General features: G+C 38.0%; 1 protein-coding gene across 3 annotated transcripts in view; it reads left to right on the top strand.

Annotated features, from left to right (window-relative positions):
- Positions 1-13,070, top strand: part of ALG6 (ALG6 alpha-1,3-glucosyltransferase) — a 71,256-nt gene that overhangs the window by 42,666 nt on the left and 15,520 nt on the right. For all 3 annotated transcript variants that reach the window (XM_028106922.1, XM_028106920.1, XM_028106921.2), the window contains exons 10-12: positions 6,781-6,866; positions 8,327-8,411; positions 11,832-11,902. In XM_028106922.1, coding sequence (XP_027962723.1) covers positions 6,781-6,866; positions 8,327-8,411; positions 11,832-11,902 — 242 coding nt within the window. The remainder of the gene's footprint in view (positions 1-6,780; positions 6,867-8,326; positions 8,412-11,831; positions 11,903-13,070) is intronic.

The raw sequence follows: 13,070 nt of genomic DNA, 5'->3' as shown, positions 1-13,070 counted from the left end.
ATTTCTTGATTGGATTATTTGTTCTTTGGCTGTTGAGTTGGTAAGTTCTTTATAGATTTTGGATACTAGCCCTTTATCTGATATGTCATTTGCAAATATTTTCTCCCATTCTGTTGGTTGTCTTTTGGTTTTGTGGACTGTTTCCTTTGCTGTGCAAAAGCTTTTTATCTTGATGAAATCCCAATAGTTCATTTTGCCCTTGCTTCCCTTGCCTTTGGCGATGTTTCTAGGAAGAAGTTGCTGTGGCTGAGGTCAAAGAGGTTGCTGCCTGTGTTTGATGGACTCCTGTCTCACATTTAGGTCTTTCATCCATTTTGAGTTTATTTTTGTGTGTGGTGTAAGGAAATGGTCCAGTTTCATTCTTCTGCATGTGGCTGTCCAATTTTCCCAGCACCATTTGTTGAAGAGACTGTCTTTTTTCCACTGGACATTCTTTCCTGCTTTGTCAAAGATGAGTTGACCATAGAGTTGAGGGTCCATTTCTGGGCTCTCTATTCTGTTCCATTGATGTATGTGTCTGTTTTTGTGCCAGTACCATACTGTCTTGATGACTACAGCTTTGTAATAGAGCTGGAAGTCCGGAATTGTGATACCACCAGCTTTGCTTTTCTTTTTCAACATTCCTCTGGCTATGTGGGGTCTCTTCTGGTTCCATACAAATTTTAGGATTATTTGTTCCATTTCTTTGAAAAAAGTTAATGGTATTTTGATAAGGATTGCATTGAATGTGTAGATTGCTCTAGGTAGCATTGACATCTTCACAATATTTGTTCTTCCAATCCATGAGCATGGAACGTTTTTCCATTTCTTTGTGTCTTCCTCAGTTTTTTTTCATGAGTATTTTATAGTTTTCTGAGTACAGATTCTTTGCCTCTTTGGATAGGTTTATTCCTAGGTATCTTATGGTTTTGGGTGTAATTGTAAATGGGATTGACTCTTTAATTTCTCTTTCTTCTGTCTTGTTGTTGGTGTATAGAAATGCCACTGATTTCTGTGCATTGATTTTATATCCTGCCACTCTACTGAATTCCTGTATGAGTTCTAGCAGTTTTGGAGTGGAGTCTTTTGGGTTTTCCACATAAAGTATCATATCATCTGCAAAGAGTGAGAGTTTAACTTCTTTGCTGACTCGGATGCCTTTTATTTCTTTTTGTTGTCTGAATGCTGTGGCTAGGACTTCTAGTACCATGTTGAATAGCAGTGGTGATAGTGGACATCCCTGCTGTGTTCCTGACCTTAGGGGATAAGCTCTCAGTTTTTCCCCATTGAGAATGATATTCGCTGTGGGTTTTTCATAGATGGCTTTTATGATATTGAGGTATGTACTCTCTAGCCCTGCTCTCTGAAGAGTTTTAATCAAGAAAGGGTGCTGTACTTTGTCAAATGCTTTCTCTGCATCTATTGAGAGGATCATATAGTTCTTGTTCTTTCTTTTATTAATGTATTGTATCACATTGATTGATTTGTGGATGTTGAACCAACCTTGCAGCCCAGGAATAAATCCCACTTGGTCGTGGTGAATAATCCTTTTAATGTACTGTTGGATCCTACTGGCTAGTATTTTGGGGAGAATTTTTGCATCCATGTTCATCAGGGATATTGGTCTGTAATTCTCCTTTTTGATGGGGTCTTTGTCTGATTTTGGGATCAAGGTAATGCTGGCCTTCATAAAATGAGTTTGGATGTTTTCCTTCCATTTCTATTTTTTGGAACAGTTTCAAAAGAGTAGGTATTAATTCTTCTTTAAATGTTTGGTAGAATTCCCCTGGGAAGCCATCTGGCCCTGGGCTTTTGTTTGTTGGGAGATTTTTGATGACTGCTTCAATTTCCTTAGTGGTTATAGGTCTGCTCAGGTTTTCTATTTCTTCCTGTTTCAGTTTTGGTAGTTTATACATCTCTAGGAATGCATCCATTTCTTCCAGATTATCTAATTTGCTGGCATATAGTTGCTCATGATATGTTCCTATTATTGTTTGTATTTCTTTGGTGTTGGTTGTGATCTCTCCTCATTCATTCATGATTTTATTTAATTCAGTCATTTCTCTTTTCTTTTTGATAAGTCTGGCCAGGGCTTTATCAATATTATTAATTCTTTTAGAGAACCAGCTCCTAGTTTTGTTGATCTGTTCTACTGTTCTTTTGGTTTCTATTTCATTGATTTGTGCTCTGATCTTTATTATTTCTCTTCTCCTGCTGGGTTTAGGCTTTATTTGCTGTTTTTTCTCCAGCTCCTTTAGGTGTAGGGTTAGGTTGTATATTTGAGACCTTTCTTGTTTCTTGAGAAAGGCTTGTTTTGCTATATACTTTCCTCTTAGGACCGCCTTTGCTGCATCCCAAAGATTTTGAACAGTTGTGTTTTCTTTTTCATTTGTTTCCATGAATTTTTTTTAACTCTTCTTTAATTTCCTTGTTGAGTTGACCCATTCATTCTTTAGTAGGATGCTCTTAGCCTCCATGTATTTGAGTTCTTTCTGACTTTTCTCTTGTGATTGAGTTCTAGTTTCAAAGCACTGTGGTCTGAAAATATGCAGGGAATTATCCCAATCTTTTGGTACCGGTTGAGACCTGATTTGTGACCTAGGATGTGATCTATTCTGGAGAGTGTTCCATGGACACTAGAGAAGAATGTGTGTTCCGTTGCTTTGGGATGGAATGTTCTGATTATATCTGTGAAGTCCATTTGGTCCAGTGTTTCATTTAAAGTCTTTATTTCCTTGTTGATCTTTTGCTTAGATGATCTGTCCATTTCAGTGAGGGGGGTGTTAAAGTCCCCTACTATTATTGTATTGTTGTTGATTTGTTTCTTTGCTTTTGTTATTAATTGGCTTGTATAATTGGCTGCTCCCTTGTTAGGGGCATAGGTATTTACAATTGTTAGATCTTCTTGTTGGATAGACCCTTTAAGTAGGATATAGTGTCCGTCCTCATCTCTTATTATAGTCTTTGGTTTAAAATCTAATTTGTCTGATATATGGATTGCCGCCCCAGCTTTCTTTTGGTGTCCATTATCATGGTAAATGGTTTTCCACCCCTTCACTTCCAATCTGGGGGTGTCTTTGGGTCTAAAATGAGTCTCTTGCAGACAGCATATTGATGGTTCTTGTTTTTTATCTAATCTGATACCCTGTGTCTTTTGATTGGGGCATTTAGGCCATTTACATTCAGGGTAACTATTGAAAGATAGGAATGTATTGCCATTGTATTGCCTGTAAGGTGACTGTTATGTATGTTGTCTCTGTTCCTCTCTGGTCTATGTTACTTTTAGGCTCTTTCTTTACTTAGAGGACCTCTTTCCATATTTCTTGTAGGACTGGTTTCGTGTTTGCAAATTCTTTTAGGTTTTGTTTGTCCTGTTAGCTTTTTATCTCTTCTTCTATTTTCAGTGACAGCCTAGTTGGATATGGTATTCTTGGCTGCATATTTTTCTTGTTTCGTGCTCTGAATATATCATGCCAGTGCTTTCTGGCCTGCCAGGTCTCTGTGGATAGGTCTGTTGCCAATCTAATGTTTTTACCATTGTAGGTTACAGACCTCTTGTCCCGAGCTGCTTTCAGGATTTTCTCTTTGTCTCTGAGACTTGTAAGTTTTACTATTAGATGTCAGGGTGTTGACCTGTTTTTACTGATTTGTAGGGGGGTTCTCTGTGCCTCCTGGATTTTGATGCCTGTTTCCTTCCCCAAATGAGAGAAGTTCTCTGCTATAACTTGCTCCAATATACCTTCTGCCCTTCTCTCTCTTTCTTCTTCTTCTGGGACCCCAATTATTCTAATATTGTCTTGTCTTATGGTATCACTTATCTCTCGAATTCTGCCCTCATGATCCAGTAGTTGTTTATCTCTTTTTTTCTCAGTTTCTTTATTCTCCATTATTTCTTCTTCTATATCACTAATTCTCTCTTCTCCCTCATTTGTCCTAGCAGTTAGAGCCTCCATTTTTGATTGCACCTTATTAATAGCCTTTTTGATTTCAACTTGGTTAGATTTTAGTTCTTTTACTTCTCCAGAAAGGGTTTGTCTAGTATCTTCCATGCTTTTTTCAAGCCCAGCTAGTATCTTTATAATCATTATTCTGAACTCTAGTTCCAACATCTTACTAATGTCCGTATTGATTAGGTTCCTGGCAGTCGGTACTGCCTCTTGTTCTTTTTTTCGAGGTGAGTTTTTCTGTCTTGTCATTTTGTCCAGAGGAGAACAGATGAATGAGAGAAAAAAATGTTAACAGGGTAACAACGACCCCAGAAAAATATACACTAAACAAATCAGAAGAGACCTGAAACTGGGGGAAAACAAAAGGAAAGAAAGAAAAAAGAGAAAAGAAAAAAAAAGAAGAAAGAAAGCAAAAAAAGAAAAAAAGAATATGATCAAATATGATCAGGCTGGTGAATAGATCAGTGCCACACACTAGATTTTGGGTGTATTTTGGTCTGTTAGAAGAACCTGCCTCCCAAAATTTTAAAGAAAGGAAAACTTATGTGTGTACAAAAATAAGGGTAAATATGATGAAGGGATAAAATATGAATGTAAAGGTGAATATTATAAAGGATTTTATAAAAGGAATTGATAAGTTGGTTGAAAAAAGAAAGAAGAGAAATTTAAAAAAAAAGGGAGAGAATGTGATCAGGCAGGAGACTAGAACAAAGCCATACACTAGAGATTTAGGGTATATTTTGGTCTGTTAGAAGAAACTGTATCCCAAAATTTAAAAGGGAGAACAACTTATATATATACCACAAATAAGGTTAACTACAATGAGGGGATAGAATATGACTCTAAAAATGAAAAATAAAAAAGATATTTAATAAAGGGATTGATAAGATGTTGGTTGAAAAAGGGAAAAAAATTCAAGAAAAAAATAGAAAAAGAAAAAAAAGAAAATTAAAAAAATTAACTTTGAAAAACTAAAGGATCAGGGGGAAAAAAGCCATGAATTCTATGTGCAGTATTCCCCTGGTGCTGGCGTTCTGCCATTCCCATTGATCGGTAAACTTGGTATTGGCTGGCTGTTCTTCCTGATCTTCTGGGGGGAGTGGCCTGTTGTCGTGGTTCCCAGATGTCTTTGCTGGAAGCGGAATTGCCCCGCCTTTGCCCTCCGGCTAAGTAATCTGCTCGGGTTTGCTCTGGGGAGCTTTTGTTCCCTGCAAGCTTTCTGTTAAGCTTTGGAAGACGAGAGTGGAAACGGTGGCCTCCCAGTCTCCGCCCTGGAGGAGCCGAGGACTCAGGGCCGCACTCCTCAGTGAGCCCCCAGAGAAAAGCAGTCAATCACTCCCGTCTCCCCGGTCTCCAGCTGCACTCCGTGCTCACCCGGCCTGTGACCGAGCGTTTCTGTCTCTGGCACCCGACTCCATGTGGAGTCTCCAAACCCAGCAGATCCCTGCGGTGCACTCCTGCGCCGCTCCTCCTGGGGGAGTAAGGGGAGTCTTCCCGGATCTGTCGCTTGTTGGGTCCCTGCTGGAGGAGCAGTGGCCCGACTGGGCTGCGGATCACAGTTTATGGCCACCCCGAGCTGAGAGCCCGCGCCTCGGCCACGTCTTTGCAGCTGGCGACCCTGCTCTGATACCTGGGAGCTTTGCTACACCCAGGCACCACCAGTCTTTCTGTGACCCTGAGGGTCTTGAGACCACACTGTCCCAGCAAGTGTTCCACCCTCCACTTAGCCACTGGAGTGACATCCCTCAGCGGAGCCGACTTCTAAAAGTTCTGATTTTGTGCCCCACTGCTCTGTCACTTCCCAGTAGCTGCTGATGGAGGCTCCTTCCCCCATGGTCTATCTTCCTGAATATTGCCTCTGATTCACTTCTCTGCACGTCCTACCTTCCTGAAAGCGGTTGCTTTTCTGTTCAGACTGTTGCTGCTATTCTTTTCTTCGATTTCCTGTTAACTTAGTAGGTGTTCAGAATGGTTTGATCCCTATCTAGCTGAATTCCTGAGACCAGACAAAATTTAGGTCTCCTTCTCCTGTGCCATCTTGCTCTTCCCTGATAGTTACTTTCTTGATGTTATGCTTACACAGCTATGAGTTAAGCGGCTGTGTAGAGGATAGGTTTCACAAGCAGAGAGCTGTAGTTACAAATTTAATTTTGAAAGTGATCCTACCACAACTGCTAATGTCTTTAAATACCTTGATTTATTAGCAATTAACTCTTTTCATTGTAAGTTGCTAGTAGGTTATACTTGAGATAATTTCCACTGTGTGATAAAATGGGTCAAAAAATGTGTGTTCTACAAATTAGGAGAAAAGATTCCCTACAAAAATTTTCAAATATGAATAACTTAAGTATTTAGGGATAGTGTGCTGCTCTTTGAAAAAAATAAACATTTCTTGGGAATGTCTAGGTTATGGTTGGCTAGTGATTTAGGTCAACTCCCATTGCAAAAAACAAAAAATGCGTGTGTGTGTGTGTGTGTGTGTGTGTGTGTGTATTCCTTGGAGAGTTTAAGCAAGTTAGTTATAAAATTATGAACAAAAGCTTTATGTCTCAAAAGTTTATTTAGAGATTATGGGCTGTACTTTTTTTTTTTATTAAAGATTTTTATTTATTTATTGAGAGGGAGAATGGTAGAGAGAGAGCATGAGAGGGAAGAAGGTCAGAGGGAGAAGCAGACTCCCCGCTGAGCAGGGAGCCCGATGCCGGACTCGATCCTGGGACTCCAGGATTGTGACCTGAGCCGAAGGCAGTCGCTTAACCAACTGAGCCACCCGGGTGCCCGGGCTGTACTTTGATAGAGTTTAATATTTCTTTCTATTATATCAGAATGAAAAACTAACAAATCTCTTTTTAAGGATAAAGTAGCCAATATTTGGTGCAGCTTCAGTATCTTTCTGAAGATCAAGGATATTTTGCCACATCACATCCAGATAATAATCAGGTAAGAGATACAAAGTTTATATATAGTGTTGTATAAGCTGTTCTCTAAAAGTGTTATGGTAATATCTCATTTATATGGTGTCATTAGGGAATGAGGTGTTCTTCATTAGTGCATTTTTCCACATAACACAGATCTATCCCTCTATATACCAGTACTTTTATTCGAAATATGTTAAGTGATCATCTTTCTTGATTGTTACCTATTTCCCTCCCCCTTAAACAAAGTCTACTAAACATGATTAAATATTATCTTGAAGAGTCATGATTTTCAGTGGTGTATCAATCAGGGCTCAACCTGGTTGAGAAGAAGAATGAGTGGGAGGGGTGTGTGTGTGTGTGTGTGTGTGTGTGTGTGTGTGTGTGTGTGTGAGAGAGAGAGAGAATTTATTACAAGAAATTGGCTTATACTGTCATGGGGTCTGATTGAACAAACTGAAAGTCCACAAGGCAGGCATTCAGGAAGGAATATCTAAGGGGAAGGAAGAGCAATTTAAACCTAGTTTCTGTTTGGAATCTCAATTTAGGGAAGACCTAAGCTCTCTTTTAAAAGTCTTCAAAATGATTAAGTCAGGCCATCCAAGAATCTCCCTTTTGATTAAGTTAAAATCAACTGAAGAGGGACTTTCATTACATCTGCACAATCTCATCCCCGCAGCACCAAGATTCGTGTTTGAATAACTGGGAGAAGGTGTGTGTATGTGTGTGCACACTACACAATGGTGCTGCCTCCCTCTGTCCTCCAGTTCTTTTGAGCATATCCCTTGTAGCCCACTGTAGCTAGCAGCATACTAGAGAGTGAATTCAGGGAACTGTAGTTCAGCCAAGCCACGTTGACACACCACAAAGCTACCAACAGTGAGAAAATCAGTTATTGTGTTGTGTTATAATACTTGTCCTTAGGGCTTGCAAAAGCTGTTTGCCATGGTACTAACTGGCTCCACATGGCTCTGCTCTTGAGTTCCTTTTCCTCTCTGCCCATCAGCCATCACTAGGAGAAGCTCTAGCAGCTGCCCACTCCCTTTTTAACTTTTTCTTTCTGATTTACCATGGGCTGAAAATCAGTCAACTTTTGTGAGAGGTTCTCTTGTGAGTAAATTTTATGAATATTTGTGTTACAAATATATAGTGTCTCTTTATGCCTGGTAGTGTTTTCTTATTTTGAGTGTTTGAGAATTGACTTTAGCTATCTATCTTTGTGTATCTTTTCTATAAATAACATAAGCACTGTGGTATTTTTTTCTGTATTATATAATCACGTATAAACGTTTGTAAATATTTCAATGCATGGATTTTATTTAAATGTTATTTGGTATTAAATTTACATTTAATAAATAAAAAACCTTTAATTTGAAATAAACAAGTTGGTAAGTAATGTGATCCTTATATTAAAAGATATTTCCTTGTTTTAATTACATACCTCTATAAAGAAAACAAATGTTTTATTTTTATTCATTTTTTTAGCTTTTGTTTTACATTTTTGAGCCTGCTTCCTGCATGTATAAAATTAACACTTCAGCCCTCTCCCAAAGGATTCAGATTTACTCTGGTAAGTTTTTCATTACTTTAAATACTTAATTCTTGCTGCAACTGATCTTTTAAAAATACAGATAATTATTTTCTTACTCTGTATGGGATTTACTGGATTGGGAAATAAGGTATTCATATATTTGGTGAACATATATTGAGTGTCTGACATACTTTGGTGCTGTGTTGTATACTAGGCTGAATAATCAGAATCTTTCAGTTTAATTCAACAACTATTTAATTTCTGCTTTGTATTAGTCAATGAGGAAATACAGAGAAGAAAAGAGTGGGGATAGACATATGTTTAAATAATTATGCTATTAAGCAGAAGGTAGTAAGTTCTTTTAGTTACACATTAAGTGCTGGGATAGTGTGGGAAAGGGAGATATTACTTTGGGGCAGATTTTATCATATGTATATATTTATTTATTTAAGACTTTATTTATTTGACAGAGAGAGACACAGTGAGAAAGGGAACACAAGCAGGGGGAGTGGGAGAGGGAGAAGCAGGCTTCCCGCGGAGCAGGGAGCCCGATGTGGGGCTCGATTCCAGGACCCTGGGATCATGACCCAAGCTGAAGGTAAACGCTTAATGACTGAGCCACCCAGGCACCCCTGGGGCAGATTTTAGACAGCTTCTTAGAGTAAGTGGGATTGGAGCCAAATTTTGAAAGCTGGGCAAGATTTGGAATAGGTTATATAGCAGAAGAGAATTCAAGGCAGGAGGAAGAGCTTGAGGATACCGTGGTGGGCAAGGACAGGGAATGCTGGGAATAGCTATTGAACAATGAAATTTGTGTGACTTGTGTGTGTGTGTGTGTGTGTGTGTGTGTGTGTGTGTGTGTTGAGGTTAAGAAAGGATATAGTGGGAGATAAGAGTTGAAAAGGATCAAATTGGGTAAGACCTTGAATGTTGGGTTGAAAAAGTTGGAGTTTGATTTGTGTGCCAGAGGAACCAAAAAAGAGTTTTGAGGAGAGGAGACAGATCTCTGTTTTAGGAAGATGACTTGTATTAGTTTGAAGATGAATTGGTTATATTTCCTACAACTTTGGGTTTCTCTGAGTGAGTTCACAAATTCCTCTCTGGTTGTATTTCTGTGGTATTTAAAATTTGGTTCCTTTGTGCCTTGGTCTCTAAGATGATATTTTATTTTATTTTTTTAAAGATTTATTTGACAGAGAGAGAGCACAAGTAGGCAGAGTGGCAGGCAGAGGGAGAAGGAGAAGCAGGCTTTCTGCTGAGCAGGGAGCTGCAATGGGGCTTGATCCCAGGACCCTGGGATCATGACCTGAGCTGAAGGCAGCTGCTTAACCAACTGAGCCACCCAGGTGCCCGTAAGATGGTATTTTAAAAATATCTTTTAAGGGGCGCCTGGGTGGCTCAGTCGTTAAGCGTCTGCCTTCGGCTCAGGTCATGATCCCAGGGTCCTGAAGTCAAGCCCCGCATCGGGCTCCCTGCTCAGCGGGGGGCCTGCTTCTCCTTCTCCCACTGCTTGTGTTCCCTCTCTCACTGTGTCTCTCTCTGTCAAATAAATACAATATTAAAAAAAATAAAAAAAATAAAAATACCTTTTAAAATATCAAGAAAATTTGGTTTATGAAAAGTCTTAGTGGACTTATAAGGAGACATTTCAGAGTTTGAGTAACTGTAGCAGTGTTAGAGGTAATTTTAGGATTATAAGCCAGAAAAAAATTTTTTCTCTTAATTTCCTAATTTTATTCTGTTTGCTATGTTTTAATATAAGCCATTATATTTAAAAAACTAAAAATGATTTAATTAATGACTTTTCTTATTAGTGTTGATGTTTTGAATTCTTATTGAATATTTCTGAGAACTTCGAAAACATTTCCCATTATAATTATTTTAAAGTGTTTTCCTTTCCATAAAGATTGAATTGTTTCTCAGTATAAGTCTATATGAGGTAATTGATAGTATGAACACTAATATATGTATAGCAGCAAAATGATCATATTTAATTTATTCAAGTAGTATTTTTTGAGTGCCCTCTAATGTGCCAGGTCCTTTTTTTGTTGTTGTTGTTAAAGATTTTATTTATTTGAGAGAGAGAGAGAGAGAGCACAAGGGGGGAGGATCAGAGGGAGAAGCAGACTCCCCACCGAGCAGGGAGCCCGATGCGGGACTCGATCCCGGGACTCCAGGATCATGACCTGAGCCCAAGGTAGTCGCTTAACGAACTGAGCCACCCAGGCGCCCATGCCAGGTCCTTTTCTAAGTACCGGTGTGTAAGCTCATATCCCTGCTCTCTTAATTGGGGCCTTTCATGCTAGTGATAGGAGAAGGACAATAAACAAAATAGATTTGTTAATGAGAAAATATCTGGAAGTAATGGGGGTTATGAGGACAATAGTGTTATATGAAAGGAGTGCTGGTGGGTTTTGGTTAGAGTGCACTACTTTAGCTTGAAAGGGAAGGCCTTTCTATGGAAGTGACATTTGAGACTTGAGCTGAATGACTGGCCAGAAGGAACCATTCATAAGAAGATCTGTGCTCTGACTTGATAAAATGAAGTTTTTCTTTAAAGCAGGAACACATTTGGTATGTTCAGCACATAAAGGGACCGGTATGAAGTGGCTGGTATGAAGTGTGTGAGGGAGACAGTAAGAAATAGACTGGAAGAGGAAGGCAGGACCCAGATGGGAGTTTGGATTTTATTCTCAGGGTTAATGGGAAGCTATTTGAGGATTTTAAACAGGGAAATTTACATGATCTGATATGGTGGCTGAGTACATAATGGACTGTAAGGAAGCAGGACTGTTACCAATTAGGAGGTTATTGCGGTAGTCCAGGAGAAAGATGAGTGTGGCTTAGACCACTCCTCTGCCACCCTCAGCAGAGGGGAAGGGAGAGAAGTGGGTGGATATTGTATTTAGAAGGTGGTGTAGATAGGATTTGCTCTGGACTGGATGTGTGTAGATGGATGTCCAATATGCAGATCATAAACTTCTGAAAATCTAAGTAATTTTAATTTTAAATCCCAAATAGCAAATGAAGACTTTATAAAACATTTACTATATTTTATTGAAATGTATCTTTTAAAAACACTAAAATAGATTTGTTTTACGAGTTTTAGATTTTGAACTTCTGGCCCTCAGTGCCTTTTAATTTAAATTGTCAGAGATTCCAAGTGGGGGATGAAAGTCTGATTGTTGTGTCTTTGTTTTGTTTATTAATAACTGAGTCTGAATGAACTTGTTTTAGATGGTTAAATATAGCTTTATAATCATTGTTTTTTCAAGAAATGTTTTACTAAATTTGAATAAAATATTATGCATTAGTATTGTATAGATATTTTCCTTCTAGATAGAAACTACATTAAGCTTTAAAATTTTACTTCAGATGATTTTTATTTAGATTCATAATTAAACTACTGTTATAGTTTATAAGTTGTTATAGCTCATTCTCCCTCCTTTTTCCTTAAAGGTTAGCTGTGCACTGTCATTCTTTTTATTTTCTTATCAAGTACATGAAAAGTCCATTCTCTTGGTATCATTGTAAGTAAAAATGTTGTGTTTTATTTATTTATTATTATGTGTTTATAATATATACATAAATTTATTACCTACATATAATCACCTAAGTGTAAAACAAAACCACACAGATGTTATTATGTAGTTGCATAAGATTATTCATAAAATTATATTTTTCCAGAATGATTTCTTATAATTTTACTTCGTTATAAATATTATTTTTTAAACTGAAAAAGTTTCGTAGAATTATTACTGACATTCTTATTTCTGTTTCTTCATATATATTTTTTATATGCTAATAAAAAAATTGAATAACCAAAGAGATTTTCCTCAGATTGGAGCCTGTTTGTCATCTTTGCCTTTTTCATTTCATTCATTTCCATAGCTGTTTAATAGTTTTGTTCTTTTCATTCACCTCTTTAGCAACTTTCATATGTTGACTCCTTGCTATTTCTTTTGTCAAAACCTTTGTCTAGACCCTATTGGCAATCCCTAATCAGACTACTTTGTTTTAAGAGCATTAAAATTTTTTCCGGGTTATCACAGAAATTGGGTGACAGTGAGGATATATTATCCCAATATTAAAATGATATTTGCCCAGAACACACTGGAATACTTGAATCATGCCCTAGATCAGTCCCACATCTTATCCTGTGTTTGGTAGGTTCCTATGGAAGATCCATGTACAGAATAACCAATGACAAATTTATTCTACAATAAATTGCTTTTAGTAGGTGGAGCTTTGAACTAAAAACTCAATGCAGAGCTTTACAGTAAGCTGGGCTTCCTTATGTGAAAGGTTTCTTTGGTTGGAACTAAATAGTTTCACATCACTGCAGACCAGGACAGCTTAGTTTCATCCCCCAAACTCTAAACCTGAATTAGTTTCTACCGCTATTATGTGAGGCTTGGCTGACCCTCCACAAATTCCTCGTGCAAGGGGATGGAACTATGGAAAGGTTTGCTTTCAAGCATGTATATTTTCCCCAGATTTTCTACCCCATACTAAGGGAGCCCATCCAGTGACCTGTAATCTGACCATTCAAATTAGCTCTTGGGCCCTGAATTTCTGGGAGTTCCTACTCTACAGATGTACTTAGATTATTTTTAACAGTGCATGGCTTTAATATATATTTTGATAAAATATTTTAAAGTTAGCATTAAAAGTTATTCTTGACCTGGTCCTAGCTAA

This window comes from Eumetopias jubatus, unplaced genomic scaffold (assembly GCF_037043125.1).
Source record: "Eumetopias jubatus isolate StellerSeaLion01/CBP00866 unplaced genomic scaffold, mEumJub1_p1.0 scaffold_4, whole genome shotgun sequence".
NCBI lineage: Eukaryota > Metazoa > Chordata > Mammalia > Carnivora > Otariidae > Eumetopias > Eumetopias jubatus.
The sequence above is the reverse complement of the archived record's forward strand: the minus strand, read 5'-3'. Positions and strand labels throughout refer to the sequence as shown.